We start from the raw sequence: 21365 nt of genomic DNA on the forward strand, positions 1-21365 counted from the left end.
CTATTTCCTATGTTACTAACCACAGAGGTGATGTCAGTGTCTTCCTGCGTCTTGTTATTTTGTGAATATGTTGCTGTTAACCACCACTGCAGGTTAAATGAAGGTTTAAAAAAAGAACTTCACCCTCACCAAGCTGTGGTGGCTTGGAGAAGTCCGGCAATCGCCGAGAGCAAACTGGCTCCAAGCTGCCCTAGTTTCACATTTTACGTGTAAAATCTTCGGGTGGTTTGTGTGCGAGCACAGACTGAAAATTTCCGGGGAACAATGAGCCCTCAAGAACATTAGCTGTGCTGTGTCTCTTGGTCAGGGCAGGATGACAGAAGGTGGGCGGCAAAAGCCTAAAAGGAGATAAACCGGAGCAAGTAAGGCGAGAGTATAAACATAGGAAGAGAGACACTTACTGTAAGAGGACTTTTTAATCCAAATTGGGATGTAATAGCTTTAAAGATCAGAATGAAATTGCAAATGTTTAACTCTTAACGTTGATGAGGTGTTGATTGTAAATGTGTTAGAATATAATGAAAAGGCATTTAAATCCAGACTATGTGAGCTGTGGAAGAACTAATAATAAGCTAAGGTTTTTTTTCTTTTATGAGTCCAAAGTCGAGTTCAACACATGAAACAAATTCTCATTGAACATTCAGTTGGGTGCAAAACTAATTTTGAAATGTCAAAAATAGTAAAGACATTTTTTTAAACTTAATATTTAATGCAGATTTAGCTAGTGTAAATCTTAATCATAAATTAAAGTTAAAACATTTATGAATTCAGCAAAGGGGGCTGCAAACTTTATTTAACTTTCTTCTCCACAGTGATGACATTGAAAAGGGGGCGGCTATAGCTCAGTTGGTAAAAGCAGTTGCTTACGGACCACAGGGTGAGTGGTTCGATCCCCAGCCCTGGCTATATGTCGAAGTGTCCGTGGGCAAGACACTGAACCCCTAACAGCCCATCCCCCCTCCCCAGCGATGCAGTGCTGGTCCAAGCCCGGTAGAAATTGGGGAGGGTTGCGTCAGGAAGGGCATCCGGCGTAAAAACTATGCCAAATCAACATGCGGACAATGATCCGCTGTGGCGACCCTGAACTCACGGGATAAGCCGAAAGGAGAGTAGTAGTAGTGATGACATTGAAAAACGACTTTACGCTCTGCAGATGAGAAATGTACTTAATCACTTTCGGTAAACTGAGGTGGCTGCAGGAAAGTGGGTATTATAAAACCAAACGGGGGCTGTAGCTCAGTTGGTAAGGTAGTCGTCCACGGTGGTCCGATCCCGGCAATATGTCCAAGTGTCTCTGGGCAAGACACTGAACCCCAAACGGCCCATTCCCGTCCCCAGCTGTGCAGTGCCGGTCCAAGCCTGGCGTCAGGAAGGGCGTCCGGCGTAAAGACTGTGCCGAATCAACATGCGGACAATGATCCGATGTGGCGACTCTGAACTCAAGAAAAAAAAGAAATGACCAGCTTGTTTTTTGTTTTATAGTATCCACTTTTCTGCAACCACCTCAGTGTACTGGAAGTGATTGAACACGTTTCTCATCTGCAGTAGTAAAAGTAGGTTTTTATGTCCCAGTTTTCCCAGTTTGATCCCAGTGCCTCCATGTACATAAAGAGGTTCAAAACTAGCATAAATTGTATCCGTTAACTAATCCATGGGAACATTTCGAGTGTGTGTGTGCAGGCCCTGTGTGTCCTATGAAAGTTAGAGCAAACAGGAAAAAGAACATTTCAGTGGAGCGTGTCACACAGGTGGAGTTTTACCTACCTTGACATTAACGCACACACACACACACACACACACACACACACACACACAGAGCTGAATGTCCAGGTCAATTCAGTGTGGGTGTGTTGGGTAAATATGCCATCACTGCCAGCCAGAATGTGGAGCTTTCATTCGTCTGATTAAGGGGCGAGGACACATATGCCCTTAAAGAGGAGGCCCAGCTATACCCCACCTACACACACACACACACACACAAAGGCTCACATACACACAGACGACACTAACACTGTGTAGCCACCAACACAGGTGCTGTCCCACATGGGTCGTTCCAAAACCTAAGGCAGGTAGGGGACTGAGTTGCCTGACTTAGATGTTATTCAGTGGCTTTTATAGAAGATCTGCAAATCATGCCACCACTTTACTTTACATTATCGGTGAGTCACGTCAAGGAAAAGAGCATCCGCCACTGTCACGACAGTCATTTCCTGCGGGCCCAGGAAACGGGGCCCATGCGAGCATCCCAATCATGTATTCTCAAATGTAAGAATGGCATGTTTTTATCTGTCAATCTGCGGGATTCAGCAAGACATTTTATGGACTATAGATAACAATCAAGAAAATCAAAAATCAAAAAAATAATTGTTAGTGACACATAGCCTGGAGATATTTGTTGTTGTTTTTTTATTTGTAGAATATTTAATACTATAGCAAAGTAATATAATAAGGTTGTCGATAAATTGTTACAACCCTGCACTTTTCTGCTGTGGCCTGCAAACGTTTCTGTTGACCGGAATACACACATAATATCTTCCCATTGTCTCGTGTGTAACATACGGTGAGAAAAGAGCCCACACAATCACACTTTCATCATCAGAGTTTCCTATGAAATCAAAATTCCTCTGCTGAGAGCACAAGCATGTGCATGTTCATCTGCGGCTCACACACACACACACACACACACACACTGATATTTAGGATCATGTGCCAATGTTTCCGTTCTCCCCACGTGACTCTCCTGCCTCCGTGCTTAACCTCACCTCCCTCCCTTTGACCCTCTCTCTCTCGCCTTGTAATCTCAAATAGGTTTCACATGGAGCTGTGGTCAGGCCTTGTTTCCTTTGGCGGAGCCATGCCACTGCAGACACTTCCCCTCTGCCTTTTTGGAGGATGAAACATTTTATTTTTGGTTGAGAGCTTGGGCTCTGCACCCCCGGCATTGTTTGATTTATGTATTATTTAATTTCCTCTCAGAAAATTGGATGCAGCGTAGCTCCCTGTTTTTCTTTCTTTTTCAGCATAGGGGTTAGAAATATGGTGGTGATGCTGTTTTTTTGGGTTGAGGGCAGTTTTAAAGAAGGGCATGAATATTTGCAGCACACTTTCTTACAAGCAGGATTTCTGGCATTAGATGTCAGCTATCCAACAATTATTGAGTGTGGATTGCAGTTTATGCATCTGTGTATTCAGTTAAATGTCCGGAATAGATTTTAGATTTTAGTTTTCTGTTCTCAACTTTGCTATAATTGTGGTTGGTCACCACTTACTATGTGAAAGCTTATTGCTACAGTGCATATAGAAAGTTGACACCCAGTCAGTTCTTCCATCTGACCCATCTCTTCTGCTTTTCAATAATGTCTTTGCAAAGTTGGTTGGAGTCTACTTTTGTCTTTATGGTGTAGTTGTGGCCATGACACGGATTCACCAGAAAGTGGTCCGTGCAGATCCAGGTGTATTTATACTACAATCACTTAAATGCATTCACTGCACTCAGCTGAACTCTGTTTAATTAACTGAATTACCTCCGGTACCTCCGGGATTTTGTGGACATTTTTGTGATTAAAAAATGGCCTGAAACAGCTTTTTTAAAACAAAATAAAAAATGGAGGCATGTTGCTTTGTTTTTATGATTTTATATTGCACACAGAATTTACTGTGGATTGTTTAAATTAATTGTCAACATGGTAAATTCCTGAAGGGGTAACTTTTGAAACCAATTAGCTGCACCGGTGATGATTTAGGTGAGTTTCTTTAAAGGGACCGAATATTAATAACATTATTATTTTCTGTTTTAGAATTTTGAATAAATTTCGGATCTGTTTTTACTTTGACATTAGCCCTTTTGTTTTTGTACATTTGTCAAAAGAAGTCACATTAAATTGTGCATGAGATTCAGTGTTGTAACAGTAAAAGGCGAAAACTTTGTTCTTGTAGAAAAACTTCTTGATGTCTTTTTGTTGCTCTCTGAAAATGCAAAACGTTTGATACTAAGTCCTGATATATGAAGAAGGGCTGTTTTCCTTTGCAGTCAACTAAACCTCCTCAGGTTCTGCAGCGTTATTAAGACTCAAATTTAAATACATCATCTTGCGCTTGAAAGCATCACACTGGAAAGTGTTTTTATAGACAATCAGTCAATTAGCAGTGGTCTGGGAATTCAGACGGTGATTGTTTGGAGCCGTGGTGCTTAGCTCTGACGTCTCACTTCATGGTGAACACACTCTGCTGACGAGGTCTTACACACAGAACTTCAGCAATAATGCCACAGTTGCTGTTTTCTGCACTTCTGTCTGAATTTGCATGTTTTTGCGATTGGCGTGCTACGACAGATAAGTCAATAATAAAAGAATAAGCCGTTTCTGCTAGCTGAGACTTCTGAGGCTTAAAGGAATGCCGAAGTGTTCATTAAGCAAACATGCAAGTGTTTGCTCTGCACCGTACTTCCCCATTTAAAATTGTGCACGTATGTACACGCACATAAATGTAACTGCGCTCACACGAGTCTGTGTAGCTTGATTTTTTTTTTTTGTTATGCGTCTTCGTGCATTTCCCTCAAACTTATATCTGTGTGTACTTGTATTACGTGCTATGTGAGCAAGTGCAGTGTGTTGCATTTGAGAGTGTGTGCACGGTGTAGTATGTGCGCCGGACTGGCAGATTGATGGAGGAGAGGTTCTGTGGGAGGCAGGGAGGGGATGGGTAATGGGAAACTTTCTCCTGTAAATGTGGCTGTTTGTATATGAGGTAGGGGAGGGGGGGGGGTGATGCAGGGGGGAGGGGGGGGGAGGACTGGATGTAGCCTGCTGTAGACACAAGGCTGAATTGATAGTAAACACACACTCGGGGTCTAGTGGATCTGCTGCCGGTAGCCGGGCTAACAAGCCCTTCATTAAGGCCGTCTGATACACTCACTGAGCGCCTTTGTTGAAGTAGGAAGCGAAAAGTACACCCGACAGATTTGACCTGAGAACGTTGGTATGCGTGCCAGCATTTGCGAGTTCTTTTTTTTTTTTTCACCCCCCTGACTTTTTGAGAAGGATTTATTTTCGTCGCCCTGAACAGGTTGTCTCATGACACGCGCCCCTTCTCACCTCCTCTCACGAAACACTGCAGGGGAAAAGCGGGGTTTTGCACAGTTGTTTGCTCGTGAACATATAAGATGCGTGTAAAGGTTCTCGAAATGTCACAGGTTGCTTCTATGGAAGTGTGTGCACACTTGAACTTGTGCAGATCAGCGGTGGAATAACAATTTTCATCCGTTTTGTTTATTCATGTTTGTTATTACATGACATACGGGGGGATTCATCTTTACAGTGCACTTACTTACTGCCTGTCTTCCTCTGGAGACGTTTGCCTTTTTTTTCTTTGGAAGTGCGATTGCAGCACTTCGCTGCCCTTTTTCCGTCCCACATTTTTACCACTGCAGCGAGGCTTGACATTCTTGCTGTCCCCTATTTTGCGTCTTCATCTAAACGCTGGTGATTTTTAATTCCACTTACGTATTTTGCCTTGATGTCTTCTAGTCCCCAAAAAAGTGTCAGATGTGTTTATGTAACCCGCCGCTTTGCTACGTTCTTATTTGTATTCTGTTATTCTTTGCTGTATCTTGTTACCATTTGCCGCGGCCATGGCCTAAGATTCTCTCTGGGGTCATTAAAATTTAGTGTCGTCTTCTCTTACAAGCACAACAGGACCTCACATACAGTGCTATATTGCTCTGCATACAGTGTATTGACATCCAACACGGTGTGACTGCATGCAGGCAGCATGATATAGGGCGTAGCAGTGCCGTAATCAACTGAGCATAAAGGCCGCTGTTGTGTCCGGGGCTTTATGTTGTGGCACCGTAACGGCTGGGAGCATGTGGGGTGAGCAGGAGCCCACCATCCTGAGCCCTGCATGTGCCTGCCCTCATGTCATAACCCCTTTAATAAAGTGGCTCCACTGACTAAAATCCTCTGACTTCATTTGTCATCGAAATACACAATTTTGTAACTGATAGAAATGTGTTGCTTGTTTTCACTGAGATGTGGTAGATCTGCAGTACTGGGTTTTAGTTCATTTACTAGTTTTTCAGTGATAGATACCTAATGATGGCTTATTAGTAACCTAAACACATTAACCCCCAATTTATTATTAACAAACACTTATGGTAGTAGATTTGTTGGTTTGTTTCAGAAAACTACGTTAAACTACCAGGTCTGCTTAATTACGCACAAATAAATAATTTTCTCACTTACAATCCTTGATAAAGACAATAGTTAATACATATTTTAAAATCACTAATAAAAGGCGCCTAGCAAGTCTTTATTTCTCATTAGGTATTAGCAAATGTTAGCAAGTGATGGAGGAGTTACAAAGAGTAGTATGTCCATAAAAAGTTTTGCTTAAAGGGCCAATTCACCATTTTTCCACTTGCTTTTCATGGCTTTGGTTTAATAATGCTTTTAAAATACCCTCTGACTCCACTATATTAAAGTATTTCTCTGTTTCTAGCTGAAAAACTCCTCCGGATGACATCAACCGGAGGACTTTTTCGTCATTAGGAGTTCACATAATGTCACCTGGGGGAGCTTTGGAAAAGCTGATTGACACTGATTACAAACTCCATAGTATGAGCAACAATATAACTGAATCTGAACTGAAGGTTCCTCCAAGTGATGACATCCGGAGGCAGTTTTCAGCTAGAAATAGAGAGAAATTTTGACATAGGCAAGTCAAAGTGAAGTTTAAAGGCATTTGTGTACATGTACTGCCCAAACTAGGACCAACAGAAGCAAGTTCAAAGTCAGCAAAGGCGTTTTTTAAGTAGTCACTCCACGCTGCCTAACACTGTAACAGCCCCAGACAAACGAACGCCGCCACGGCTGGAGCACTGGAACTTCAGCGGCTTTAACGTGACTTTGTATTGAAGAGAAAAAAATGAAACTGTTGTGGCTACACATGAATTACTGCTACGATTTACTAACTTGCTTACGTCGCCACTTTATGTTGTAACAAGACCTGGGCCGTGGGGCGGCTGTGGCTCAGGTGGCAGAGCAGTTGTCCACGAACCACAGGGTAAGCGGTTCGATTCCCAGTTCTTCCAAGCCACATGAACCCAAAGTTGCTCCTGTGTGTGGTTTGTATATGGCTTTAGATAAAAGTATCCATGAAATGACTACATATAAAAGAAGACCTGAGTGACTCTTTGGCCCTGTTATTTTTCCAGGGCTTTGACTCTGATCTGGTCTATTCTCCTGTCAAGAGCTAAACCAGTCTTTCATCTGTGTCAGACCATGTGCCTCTTCTTCTAGTACGCTAGACTGTTCCACTCATCACATCTTTCCCCCCGAGAGTATTGCTGGAAAAGAATTTCAGCTCATATAAAATAAGTTTTGTGGGACTTCTTTAAAATTTCAACTTTGTAAATGAGTTTGACATAGCATCACTGTTCCTGTTTCCTCTTCTCTGAGAAACAAGCTGTGTACTCTTCTTAAAACATACAAAGTGAGATCTAAATGACTTCCTGTCTATAAACACTGATCAGGCACAACATCACCTGTTTAACTTAATACGGCGGCTCTGCCAGAAATTCTACTTTTACAACGTTACCATTTCTCCTATGTGTTTATTATTGAAGTCAAAGTGTTCAGTGGAGTCCTACTAGAGTACATTATAATAGGAGGTGGTTCTAATGTTTTGGCCACCTCAAATTATGCTAAAGATGGTGGCCAAAACATTAGAACCACCTCTTCTTACGCCACAAAGCACTGCATTAAGTGTCACCACTGCACTGAACTCTCACTGACAGCAATTCTAAAGAGTATTCAGCAAGAACTATGAATGTCCTCGCATACATGTCAGTGTTAGAGAATATGTGTATGTATTTGTAAGTTTATGCATTTAAGGGTTCGAGAACCACCAGGGGAAACTTGTCATTAGGGGAATATGATGGAAACAAGGATGTGGTGGGCACTCCAGTTGAGTATCTATCACTTTTCCAGCAAGCCATTTAAAAGCTCTGTGGTTTTTTAGGCTCTGCTGACATTTTTATTAAGGCGGAATGACTGACACAGGGATTCCCACCATTTCTGGTGGTATATAAAGGGGCTTTAAGCCCAGAGCTTCCAGCCTGGACGTAGGGCATTAGAGGTTTTATGGCGTCCACCAACTTGGGCCAGATCCAGAACAAATGAATGCGAAAATGGACGCTACCGGTTAGAATGAGCGACATAACTTAGTTTTTCACGAACTTTAGTGTTAAAAACAAATATGATGCTGCCCGTGATTCAGGCCGATTGATTTATTCTATTCTAGTTTAGACATATGGACACACAGATTCAGGACCACACAGGATCCTACCAGACCTGATAAGGCTGAAGATTTTAAGGAGATCAATGTCTCCAAACATGTTGGTATCATCAGCAAACATCTGTTGAATCAGTCATTAAAAACTCTAATTCCGGGGACTGTTTTGGACGTCTGTCACAGGCGTTCGTGTTCAACCCAAAGCAGCTGCAATGGAAGAGTTTACATTAAAAATAGCAATTTTTACTTCATCAAAACCTCCCTTTTTGACAGCCTATCAGGCCCACTTTTGGGTCATCTTGAGTCAGCAAGTTTAGCATGTTTCCAAACTGAGAGGCTCTTGAAGAGAACTTTTTTTCTTTTTTTTTTCCAGTTGCTTGGCCCGTACATCTGGCTACATGCCACTCTCAGGAACTCTTGAGCTCGCCCCACAGTCACTGCAGAGCATCGGCTGCGCCCTCTCCATATATTTAAGTGACTGCCGACATAATTTATGAAGGGAATGAAAAATAAAGTATGCATTGCAATAAAATAAAAAAGAGGGAGAGAGAGAGATCCATAATTTATTTCGCCTGCCAAGAGTCAGCACTCTTTGCCACCAGACACCCCCCACCACACACACACACACACACACACACACACACACACACACACACACACACACACACACACACACACACACACATCTCATTTCTGTGCATTTGCAGTTTTCCCCTTCCCTCCTGTTCCCTCTCAGAAGCAGAGGAGGCCCATCTTTGGGGGGTGGTAGGTTGCCTTTTGGAGGGGTTTAGGGGTATCAAGGTGGTGCTGGAGGGGGGTCTGCGCTGGACCGTTGGCTCCGGTCTAGGAATGCCTTTGCGTTTACAAACAAACTGGCCCTTTTTCTCGCCCTGTTTGCCTTTGTGGCTTTATTTTTTTCAAAGGCTTTACAGGCAAACACGCAGCGGGAAACACTGGCCTGTTTATCGCCTCCACAGACCAGCTCATAAACCCAGCGAGCATGAATGTAAGGGCCTGTGTGCGTGTGCACGTTGTTTGTGTTCTTCAGAGCAGCCTCAGACTCTTTCCCAATTTTTTTTATTTTCTTTTTTAATAAATCCAAAAGGGTGTTGCGGAAGTAAACAACCAAATAATTATTAACCATTGAGTCATGAGATTGAGGCACAAGGAGGCTAACGTGTCCTGGAACTTTCAACGTAAATAAGAAATTACAGTTTGATTGTGCTGCAGCATTTGTCTGTTCCTGTTTATAGATGTTGCTCAGAAACAACCCTAAATCACATTGTTCAACATGTGGCATCTCCCTCACTCTCTCTCACCAACTCCCTTCCTTACACGTTCGCCCTCACTCCAGTTGTAAACAGGGAACCAGGAAACATGGCCTCATTGTTTTGCATCATTATTACTGACAGGCCTAAATGACTTGAATGATGGGAAACCCTCACACAAAATTAACCCGGCCCCATGTGTTTATCCTGCCTAAATCATGTTGCTCATTGGTTCGAACAGAAGAAGAAGGGGGGGAAATAGGCCTCACATCCTGACATCTGCAAAGCACCTGTCCTGAGCTGTGCATGCTAGCTGAGCCAGAGCACATCCAAATAGCTATCTCCCCTCATTTTACTCTCTGGCCTTGAAAATCGCCACTAGTGTCATGTGCTTTAAACAGTTGGCATCCTTCCCTGTGTTTTTCCCCCGTCTCCGCTAGGTCTGTGCATTGTGTCTGTTTGGATGATGTCATGTTGGTATTTTTGAAGATATTTTGCAGACACTGGATGGAAAATAGCAGGCAGAATTTAAAAAACCAGAATCCTCACTCGTACCTCAACATAAAATAATTTCAAGTATTAGAAAACAGTTTAGGCTACAAGAATCTCCCTGGACTATGATGTTTGCAGATGACATTGTTATTTGTAGTGAGAGCAGGGAGCAGGTGGAGGAAAATCTAGAGAGGTGGAGGTCTGCTCTGGAAAACAGAGGAATGAAGCTTAGCCGCAGCAAGACAGAATACATGTGTGTCAATGAGAGGGAGCCAGGTGGAATGGTGAGGTTACAGGGAGCAGAGGTGAAGAAGGTGCAGGACTTTAAGTACTTAGGGTCAACGGTTCAGAGCAACGGTGAGTGTGGAAAAGAGGTGAAGAGGCGAGTGCAGGCAGGTTGGAACGGGTGGAGAAAAGTGTCAGGTGTGTTGTGTGATAAAAGAGTATCAGCGAGAATGAAAGGAAAGGTGTTCAAGAGGGTGGTGAGACCAGCAATGTTGTTCGGCTTAGAGACAGTGGCACTGAAGACAAGACAGGAGGCAGAGCTGGAGGTGGCAGAGCTTAAGATGTTGAGGTTCTCTTTGGGAGTGACGAGGATGGACAGGATCAGGAATGAGTACATCAGAGGGACAGCTCATGTTAGATGTTTTGGAGATAAAGTCAGAGAGGCCAGATTGAGGTGGTTTGGACATGTTCAGAGGAGAAACTGTGAATATATCGGTAGAAGGATGCTGAGGTTGGAGCTGCCAGGCAGGAGGTCTAGAAGAAGACCAAAGAGGAGATTTATGGATGTAGTGAGGGAGGACATGAAGTTAATTGGTGTGAGTGAAGAGGATGCAGAGGATAGAGTTAGATGGAGGCACATGATTCGCTGTGGCGACCCCTGAAAGGGAGCAGCCGAAAGGAAAAGAAGAAGAAAACAGTTTAGGCTAAACGACTGCTTGGTTAGTCTTGAGCCTGCTTTAGAACAAACCTGGTTAACTAGTTTCATTGTTTGTTAGTATTACTGTCCTAGTGACTTCCCTTTTCTATGTTTAGCTGACCTCAGTGGCTAAACTGAATTTGTTCGTTTCATTTGACTTTGGAAGTGACATGTCATTGAAACTGATCAAACTGATTGGTTGTTTAGCTTAGCTTAGCCAATCAGTGCACAGGAGAAGACCAAAGCATTCAGCATCAGTAGAGTTTGTAACTTCTTATCAGACATATTTTCAATTCCAAGTAGCTATTAATCATCTGTGCTGACAGAAAGTGGTGTGAAGTTGGTACATGCTTGCTACATGCTCGTTGGGTCTCATCGTTGCTGTGTGTTTCAAGTGCCACCTGTGGCACACCACACTCCACACACACACAGCTGTGTCTCTGATGTTGTTGTGTGCTCTCCTGATGGTCCTGATGTGGTAGATGTCCTTCAGTGACTGCAAGCGACTGCTCCTGAGATGTTCTGTGCAGTTTTAATCACGCTGGTGAGCCTTCCTGTCCTCCACAGCATGGGGCTGCAGATGTTGAAGGACCTTAGTCTCCTTAGAAACTACAGCCTGCAACTTGGAGGTTCAGTGTCTTGCCCAGGGAACCGGGAAAACCAGGAGTCGAACCACTGACCCTGTGGTTGGTGGACGACTGCTCTTCCATTGAGCTACAGCCACCCATGTGTCCTGTGTGTCACAGCCCTAAAATGCAGCCCATTTACCAATGATCCACCAAGAACAATCAGTGCCTTTACATGCACTTAAGTAACTGGGTAACACACAGCAGAAATATAAATAAATAAGGAAAATCAAAGCTGTGTTGTTCGCCAGTGAAATCTGTGGGCAGTGCTTCCAAAATGAGTCAGAAGCTGAGGACAAATCGCATTACGTGTCGGCTGCATGCTTATGCGGATTTCCACTAACCTGGTTACTTAAGTGTTTCAAATGCAAGGTAGTTAAGTAATTGCATACAAAAAAATGTATTCAATTTTTCAATAACCCTCCTTTTTTAAGAGACCCAAGTTTATTCAGCAAGCATAGACCTGACCTCTGGCCATGCTCATGCACAATCCCAGCTAGCTGCTCTAGCTACCAACTAAAGGTAAAACGTTGTTGTTGTTCAACCCTGTCTCGCGATTATGTAATTTCAATCACATTACGTTTCCTGTGAACAAAATGAGAATATGTTGACATGTAACGTAACTATTCAGTCGCAAATACATTGATACTGAACACATGAATAAAATTTTACCAGACAGCATATTTTTGCTTATTTGTGTTTTTCTGCCTAAAGTGCAAAAAAGCAGAACGATCCATCCAGTGTAAAGTGAAAGTGTATAATCGTGATAATTGTGAGCGATTCTACTGGTCACTGTCTATGTGAATATTCAGTACCGGCATGCATGTCGTGCAGTGTGCCGCAGTGCAGCTACAGATGGGCGGTGACCAGCAGCACTTCAATCCACTGAACAGTTTAGCTCGACCCACATTGCTCTCCATGGATACTTTCAGTGTTCAATATTTCACAGCTCCGCTGTATCACGCGCCTGCTTTACCTACTAACCAGATGCCATGAGCGGCTGTACAGGCAAACGGTTTCTGTAAGCTGCCGTGGGTTAGAACAAAGTTGTGTTTCAAAGAAAAGGAGGAGGGTGGCACTGCTGGGAAAGGCGCCTGGCGTTCATCAGCCACCGCCACCGATTCGGAAGTGAGTCACTCCTGTGGCGTGTGCAGAATATCTCTCAAAGGTCACCCGCTCTGCAGCAATCCTCCGTATCAGCCATTGCATAATTCCTCCAGTGGTGCAGTGTAGAGGCTGCAGGAAGACTACAGTATTTACGCTTTAGACATGGCAGATCAGAAATGTTGGTTAAACAGGCATTTCTCGTTGAAAGAGCTGCTCTGTAGGCAGAAGTAATCCTATTAGTTGGGCTAAATCTTAAAGGGCCGCGGCACAGAATCGGCTTGTTCCTCCCAAGTATTATCATGGCGCAGGCTGCTGTTCAGATAAAAAAGTACAGTAATAAGAATGAAGGAAAAGTCACTAATGTTCCTTGCTGGTTTGCACGATTACTGAGTCATAAATCAAACCTGTCTCTTGAAATTCACATTCCTATATGACTAAAATGCAAACACAAACACCTTTTTAATAGGAATGTAATTACAGCCAGATTACGTTTTCTATTAAGACAATCAGGGTATGTTGACATTTACCGTCAATGTTAAGTTGCCAATATGGTAACGTATCATTAAAAATGGTACCAGACAGTGTGTTTTCTCTCATCTTGCAGTAGAATATCCTGTTTTGTTTAGTACAACATCCGGTTTGTCTGACTACAGCACTCACCGCAGCTGGTTAGGGCAAGAAAAAAGATCTAATAGAGACACTTCACACAAACATGTCTGATTGCTTTTAGATAAATTCACAGTCTTTCTCTAATCCTTACATCAGTGGTTTTCTTCCCTGAACCTAACCAGACACGGGACGGGAGGAATCGATCTCTGATCTATGAGGTGACGGTCCAGTGCTTTGTACACCCACCTCCCACCTCAAACTCATCTTCTATTAGTAAATGAGAGTTATATTCTTTCAAAAGGTATGTTGCATCAGAACGTACCCATTAACCCCTAAAGTTCCCTTCCAAAAAATGTAACTGCTTTTGCAGTTTAGCTGTATGGAAATGTTTAGGAGACTCAGTTAGGAGCATCTGAGAAATGTTTTTCTACTGTTTCCACTTTTATCCAAAGTGAGAAAGTGACCCATCTATTCAGTCCCGCTAGGATTGGGCAGATGTTGCCAGGAGGTATTGTCTACTCTGTTGACTCCTGTTGTACGCATATTCATATTTTTTTTCTCCAGAGCACGATGCAGTCCCCTCCCATCTTCCTCTTTTTTACACCGACCAGCCACAGCTTTGGCTGACAGGGGTTGGCGTGGGCTGCTCTGTGGCTACGTAGCCCAATGCAGAGCAAGCTGCAGTGCCCGGTCAGTCATGGCCAGCATTCATTATTTTCCCACGCTGACCCCTGCTCACCACAAAAAACTAGCAGGTGGCACTAATGCTGCTGATGTTCTGTGTATCTGTTAGTGTTGACTATATTTGCAAGGCCAGAGGGATGTAATGAAGGGGTCTAAAGGGGGTTTATATGTTTATTTTGTGTTTATGCTGCAGTGTCATATGAATCATAAGATGTACTTTTGAAAAAAGAAGCACATTCATTTGAAAATGTTGCTAGTTTCAGAGACGATGAAACTTTAGCTTTTCACCAATGGCAATGAAATTATCAAGCATTATAAATGTTTACCACCTAGATCACATCACTACGGATATACAGTAAATGGTCCTAGAGACGATGTTTTGATGTTTTGATGTTTTTAAGATGATGCCGTTCTTTATAGACGGCAAAAAAAATAAAGTATTGCTCTATTATACAGTAGCGTCAGTGGTCTGTCATTGCAGTGCATCAGCCCTCGACTGCGGCCGCTCAGTGGTTGGACCACTCTGCCTGACAGCTGAATGTCTGTGTCTGTTTCCTGTCCTAGATAACAGCAGTATGCAGAGAGGCTGCCCTCCTGGCCCTACAAGAGGACATCAAAGCTCAGCACATCGAGCCCAGACACTTTGAAAGTGCCTTGAACACAGTGAAGCCCCGGATCCCCGACTCTCTCATCCAGTTGTATATCAGCTACCAGCAGCAGCACAGCGGCCTCTGCTTGTTTTGACGTCGATACTGACATGATTTGTCTTTGTAATTCTAATGTCGTTTTTAAAGTGTAGGTTTTCAGCAGCCCACTGACATGAGAAGAAAGGCACTCATCTCGCATGCTTCTCCTTTATAGTGTGAGCTTATTAGATATTGTACATTTCTTTCTAATAACTGCAAAAAATAAAATAAATCTTTTTCAAGTTCAAAAACCATCATGCCATGCAAAAGAATTCTGTTTATGATCATATAAAATGTTATTCTTTGTCTTGTGTTGCCTTGTCTTGTTCATAGTAAAATTGCTTGAATATGGTTCGAAGTTCTGGTGATAAAGCCTGTGCACTCGGTACATATATAGTCCTGAGTTTTTGTTCTTTTTTTGGGTTTTGTATTTTTTTTATTTTTTTGGTTTTGAATGACCAGTGCAGACATATGATGGGTTGTTAAATGTTTTTTCAAAGATTAAACTTCAGGCCTATGTTTGAGTTTATGGCAGTAAATGTAGGAATATCCTCTAACTAGAGGCTACAAGCCCTGTAATCAGAGTACTACATATCTATGGAATGAAAAAGTGGAATTGAGACTTGTATCTGGGGGCCTTCTGTGCCTCCCTCAAGGACCCCTGGTAGTTCCTATAACCACCTAGTTTGAGAGAAAAACAGCCGTGGCTGGTAGATTCATCACTTCCATGCATGGAAAATCTGTTAATTGCTGTAATCGTGAGATTTCCGTCCGCACTTCCGACCACTAAGAGCAGGGATCCAGGCGGCCATCTGTCGGCCTAGCAGCATTTACTTTAACACCAAGACGCTGAATTTGTAACATCCAGCGGATCCAACTCTATTTAGGCTTTTTTTTTTTTTTTTAAATTCTTCATTGAGCATTTGCTGAACAGAAATGGCAACGGGGGTCATTCATCTATTGATTTTACCATTTGAATAGGATAAATTGACTTTGTATTGAACTTCCTTTTCTCATGGATCCGGATGTAGCGCATCCGCGACACCAATCAAACCAGACAGTCAGGAATAGAGGGAGGGGGGAGGGGGGGGGCAGGCAGGAGTGAGAGAGGGGAGGTGGGGGAGTCTTTCCCCTGGCTGCAGGGCTGCTTTTTTTCTTAAGGTAGTCCGAGACTAAATCTCCAAAACACCACCTCCATCCAAAATGAAAGTCTCCCCACGAAACGGCATTGAATGACGGGAAAGTGTCCAGATCAGATAGTTCTGCGGGCTGCAGACTCATCAGCGCGTTTTATTTCCTCCGATGACACGCATAAGTGCGTAATGGGAACATTCCAGGGAGAAGAGAAGACATCCTGTTGATGTTTCCTCTCAGAATCTGTCTGTGCAGCGTTTCCACCGTGGGCTCTTTTAATAGAGCTAAAAATAATTAAGTCATTTCCAACAAATTCTGAAATAATAAACACCTCATCCTGCTTTTCTTTGGAGTCACGTTTAACTAATCTCTAACTAATATTAATGTCTTTATAAAAAAAACCTATTAAAAAAAAAAAAGAAAAGTTTCTGGACTCCCCCTTTAAAGATATTTTTGCCTATTTAGCAGACTTTGTTTGCGATCTCCAAGCCTCAGAGAAATCAATCAAGAAAAAAAAATAAAAAATAAAAACACATTCAATGATTGAATATTCTCCATGTAGCAAAAATGACGAATCAGCCAGAATATAAATAGATGGCGCGTTCGTTACAATGGGTTTAGTCACATCAACTTATTCACACTATTATTCATAGCCCACACTACGGAAACTAGCAGTTGTTTTCCTTCCCTCTGAGCCCCCTCGTCGCAGCCAACGCGAACGACAACCCAAAAAAAAAAAAAAAAAAAGCCGTTCCACCTTAACGAGTGTACACATCTCCATCGTCCGGCCTTCTACATCTGCCCAATGAATCAGGAGCGGATGCGATGTATCCTTTTTCAGTGGAGTGAATGGCCAATGGGAGTTGGCTTGTCGAGCAAACACTGAGCCCTGCGTTCTCATTCATTCAGTGCTCAACAGGCCCGCGGAGCAGACGAGCGCAGATTCCCCCCGCAACGATACGCGGCGGCCGCACGTCAAAGCTCGACTTTCTGCACGCGCTCGCCGAGGAGCAAACTCTTGGATTTAAGCTAAATAGTCCCCGACACGCCTTTTTGAGCGCGTGCTCCTCGTGCCACAGCAGCCTCGTACAAGTGGGGCTTCTGTTCACTGTTGCTGCCCAAAGATCGGCCTCGCAAGTGCGAAGCAGTTCTCCGGGTGAATGTTTTTTATTTTATTTTTATTTTTCTTCAATTTTTTTGTGTGTCCTCCTCCAGCGTGGATTTTACTGTGTTTTATCCTGGGACGAATGCACGCGTAACCTGCGCTGAACTTTTTCATCCAAACTCGCCAAGAAACCGGAGCTAATGCACAGGGATACTCACGCTTGGATTAGCAGGCTGCGAATGGTAAATGTTATGCTGTAGACCCTTGTAGTCTACGCGCGGACATTGCCCCTTCCCCTCCGGATGGTGTTTTGGCAGCCTGGTTGGTTGATGGATTCGACGCTATAGATGGTTGCACATAGGTACGTCTCCTCCCGACTGTTTCACACATGTTTTGCGGCTCGGTGCGAGTTCAAGGTGTTCGCTGCCCGACGGTAGCGCACTCGGCGACCTAACGTGCCCCTCCGCGGCGACACGGTGTGTTCCACTGCTGCTGCACAAAGCTCAACGCGTTGCCTGTCATTTCCTATGTGTTTGGCACGGGGGCGATGGGGGGGGGGGTGGTTAAATTAATCGCGGTTACATGATGGAAATGATGGATTTGCACGCCCGTGTCTTTCCGTGGCCGTGCTGTAACGAGTACCCCCCCCCCCCTCCCCCCCACCGCGGTTGTTTTCATTCATAAGTTTTCTCTTATTGGGACGCGTCCTCTAATGTCTCCCGATCTCCGGCTCTGTGGGGTTTTTCGACGATCCTGCTTTAATTACTGCGCACGTCGCCTCCTCTTGTGAACACTCTCGGTGAGGACAAGCCTGTGGTAGTGCTCCCTGTGACGCATAAACTATTAACTGCACTAATAGGAAGAATTTGCAAAGTGCAAACCATAAAAAAAAAAAATTAAAGAAACGTCGATCGTTTTGGGTTTTGGTCGCCGCGCTTCCCGGGGCAGCAAGACTTTACCTTTTTTTTTTTTTTTTTTTTTTTTTTGCAAACGCTTTAGGTTTTGGCTTCATGCACAGGTCTGTGTGGTTTCATAACTTCCCCGAAGGCTCAAACCCAAATTCCTTAGGGTGTTTATTGCATAAACACATATACGAGACATTAATGCTTCAGGTCGACGTACAAAAAACCGCGTTTTTCCGTTGCGCAAAGTGAAGTGTTGCACCCAAAATGTCAATTGAAAGGTGTTAAGTTTTTATTTTGTTATCGTTATTTTTTTAAAACTTAGTTTGTCTTAAGTGTTTAGTGTTTTCTTGCTTTTCTCCAGATTTGCCTGAAATGCTTTTTGGTGTAGTAATAGAAATACCAAGGGAGGCAGCTCATTTACTTCTTTGGATCGTGTCCTCATTTCGTCGCCGCGGTGCATTTAAATGTTAACTAGTCATACAAATGTAAATGAGCAGGGGAACGTATTTGTAGGGCCTACTGAAGTTTAGATGTGTGTCTACTTGGGAGGAAGGTACAAAAAGTCTCGTTAATAGTCAACTTTTCCCCCGGTTGCTTCACTTAACAGGATCAAAAGTGCCATATTATCATGTTAAAGGCGCAAGTCTCCATTAATACACCTAGTATCAAACTATCCCTAACGCTCGTTTCACTTGAAAGACTTCTCAGTGCTGAAGCTTTTCATGTTTGCTGCTGCAGATTAGTTATTATGTTGTTTAGGTCTGATGTTGTGATACTGTGGACCGTGTGTGTTTGCCCGTTATGCCATGTTTTGGCCCCCTCTGCTGATGTCCCCTCCCTCCGTGCCTCTTCTTTGTCTCTCATCGGCCTCTCTTTCCCCCCCTCTGACAGGTTTTCCGATGCATGCCAAGTCCACGGTGAATGTCGGAAGTGGTGATTCCCCCAGATGGAGCTCCAAAGTCAACATGGCCCCGGCGGTTCATTAGTGGTGATCCAGCAGCCTTCCCTAGAGAGCCGGCAGAGGTCGGATTACGAGCGGGAGCTCCAGCATGCCGCCATTCTCTCCCTGGACCAAATCAAGGCCATCCGCTCCAGCAACGAGTACACAGAGGGGCCCTCGGTGGTACGGAGGCCCCCTGTGCCCCGCATGGCCCCTAGGCCCCAGGACAAGCAGGAGAGGACTCACGAGGTCATCCTCGTCAATGTGAACAACAACTATGAGCACAGGCCGTCTGGCATGGTGGTTGTGTCAGGGGGACTGCAGTATGGCGGGTCCCGGGTGCCGGGGCTCAGCCGCTCCACTAGCACGGGAAGTGCTGCGAGTTCCGGGAGCAATAGCAGTGCCTCATCTGAGCAGGGACTCCTGGCACGCTCGCCCCCCACAAGGCCCGGCATGAGCTTACAGCATCACCACAGATCGGAGCGGCCCGTTCGGACTCAGCCCAAACCCAAGGCTCTATTACAGCCCCCCCAGGGGCCTCACATCCACCAGCCTCCTCTGGAGGCTCCACTCAAGCCCCCGGGCAAAGGGAAAGCGGACCTTTCTGGCTCTGGCCACAGGGTGGTGGCTGCTGCTGGGCACCAGTTCATCTGCGAGCGTTGTGGGAAGTGCAAATGCAGCGACTGCACGGCTCCTAGGAGCCTGCCCTCATGCCTGGCCTGTAACGGCCAGTGCCTCTGCTCTGCTGAGAGCGCACTGGAGCACAGCACGTGCATGTGCCTGGTTAAGGGCATCTTCTACCACTGCTCCAATGACGATGAGGGGGACTCTTGTGCTGACCAGCCTTGCTCGCTGTCACGTTCCCACTGCTGCTCTCGTTTCCTGTGCATGGGATTAATGTCGGTACTCTTCCCCTGTCTTCTGTGCTACCCGCCGGTCAAGGGGTGTCTGAAGGCGTGCCAGGGCTGCTACGACCGGGTCAACAGGCCCGGCTGTCGCTGCAAGAACTCCAACACTGTCTATTGTAAACTGGAGAACTGGGGCCCACAGACGCAGGAAAAGCCTTCCTGATCGCCCGTGTGCGTTTGTGATTGCGTGTGTGCGGGAGACTCTTGATGTGGATCTTATGATGACAGTGATAATGATGACGATGGTAACAAATTAAATGTTTATCAAACATTCTAAGCACCTCCCACCTGCCTCCCCTCCTCGCTGCGGAACCCTGAGGAGCTAAGCAAAGGAGTAATGAAAACCACTCTTAATATTTTTATTTTTTCTGGATCAGGACCATGTTTTTACAGACCAGTGTTTGCTTTAACTGTTTCTATGTCTATCCTCAGCTCCTCATTAACACTATGTTGTTGTTTGTTTGTTTTTAAAAATAAAATATATATATATATATATATATATATATATATATATATATATATATATATATATATATATATATATATATATATATATATATATATATATATATATATATAAGTTTCTCTTCCGTTTTAGGTAGGCAGCCTCCTCTGGGTCTATGTGCCTGCTGGGAAGCTGCCTCTCACCAAATCTGTGAAGGACGATCTACTATAGGGCAATTATGTAGCTGTTACCTGGTATTCATAGCAAGCAGGTATATTTGAATTTATTGGTTGCTACCACACTAAAATCGTGGTTCCTTTGCTCGTGTTGCATTAACGAAAGCACACCCATCTCATAGTATTTTTATTTTTTCCTCCACTTGGAAAATGTTTCTCTCCTTCCACCCACCTGGACTCTCCATTCTGTGGCATTCTCCCGTTTTCATTTCCTTCATGTTGTGTAAATTGTATGCTCAAAATCCATAAGAGGAATTCTGGCTATTTTTTAAAAGGAAAAATGTCTGTTAAAACTTTTTTTTTTTTTTTTTTTTTTTTTGTTGTTGTAAAAAATATTTATTATGTGAAGCTCTATTATTTTATGATATTTATTGCAAGAGACAGTCTTAAATTTACTCATGTCTGAATATAACAAAATATCAAATACTTACTGAAAAATTAAAGGGTGGCACAAAAGAAAACTATGTTAACGTTAATGCAGAAAATATATTAATTAATGAAAAAAACAGCAGTGTCTGGTGTCTTGATTGAGCTGTTGAGAAACTGGCTGATTATAAGGGAAAGCGGGTCTGTTTTCTTGAGTTGCAGTTCGCTGGGAAGCAGCAAATCACTGTTTTGTGTGTGTGTGTGTGTGTGGAATTCCTGGTAAATTTTCAACATTGAGTAGAAACAGCTTGTAGCTCGAAATGTGACTGTTTACATTCTTGGAAGGCCTCTTTGCTGCGATTCTCCTCAGTAACCTTGAAAACTAAACAATACAAGTCATTGACACGATTAGCCCCAAAGCTGCTAGCGCCAACACAGCCTCCACGCTTCCATGACTTATGCTTGCAGGAAGTAGCTGTCTTTCCAAATCCCGCCAGTCAACAAGTCACCGCCAAACTATTTAGTTTACTCCCTGGGCTTTAACACGGCTCGATCGGGATGTTCCCAAACTCCCAAATGGTCGGGGGATTGCAGGGCCCAGCAGTGTGTGGCGTGAGAAATGAGAGCGGCCATTACGAGT

At 43.9% G+C, this 21365-nt stretch overlaps 2 protein-coding genes across 4 annotated transcripts in view; both read left to right on the forward strand.

The window, feature by feature from the left end:
• afg2a (AFG2 AAA ATPase homolog A) overlaps positions 1–14941 on the forward strand; it is a 100298-nt gene extending 85357 nt beyond the window's left edge. Inside the window, exon 17 of the mRNA XM_067519505.1 lies at positions 14565–14941. Coding sequence (XP_067375606.1) covers positions 14565–14744 — 180 coding nt within the window. The 3' untranslated portion in view covers positions 14745–14941. The remainder of the gene's footprint in view (positions 1–14564) is intronic.
• Positions 14942–16592: 1651 nt separating this feature from the next.
• Positions 16593–20683, forward strand: spry1 (sprouty homolog 1, antagonist of FGF signaling (Drosophila)). Of its 3 annotated transcripts, none has more exons than XM_067519510.1 (2): positions 16593–17167; positions 18722–20683. In XM_067519510.1, exon 2 carries the CDS (start codon positions 18777–18779, stop codon positions 19839–19841), a length of 1065 nt encoding a protein of 354 aa, XP_067375611.1. In that variant the 5' UTR covers positions 16593–17167; positions 18722–18776; the 3' UTR covers positions 19842–20683. The 3 variants fall into 3 exon arrangements, with proteins under 3 accessions (XP_067375611.1, XP_067375610.1, XP_067375612.1); XM_067519509.1 differs by having other exon boundaries at positions 16602–17286; XM_067519511.1 differs by lacking the exon at positions 16593–17167 and adding an exon at positions 17595–17724.
• The last annotated feature ends 682 nt before the right edge of the window (positions 20684–21365 follow it).

The sequence above is a fragment of the Channa argus genome, chromosome 10, assembly GCF_033026475.1.
Source record: "Channa argus isolate prfri chromosome 10, Channa argus male v1.0, whole genome shotgun sequence".
NCBI classification, from domain to species: domain Eukaryota; kingdom Metazoa; phylum Chordata; class Actinopteri; order Anabantiformes; family Channidae; genus Channa; species Channa argus.

Coding starts and splice junctions, on each gene's coding strand:
- spry1 (XM_067519510.1), top strand. CDS start 18,777: ATGGAGCTCCAAAGTCAACATGGCCCCGGCGGTTCATTAGTGGTGATC.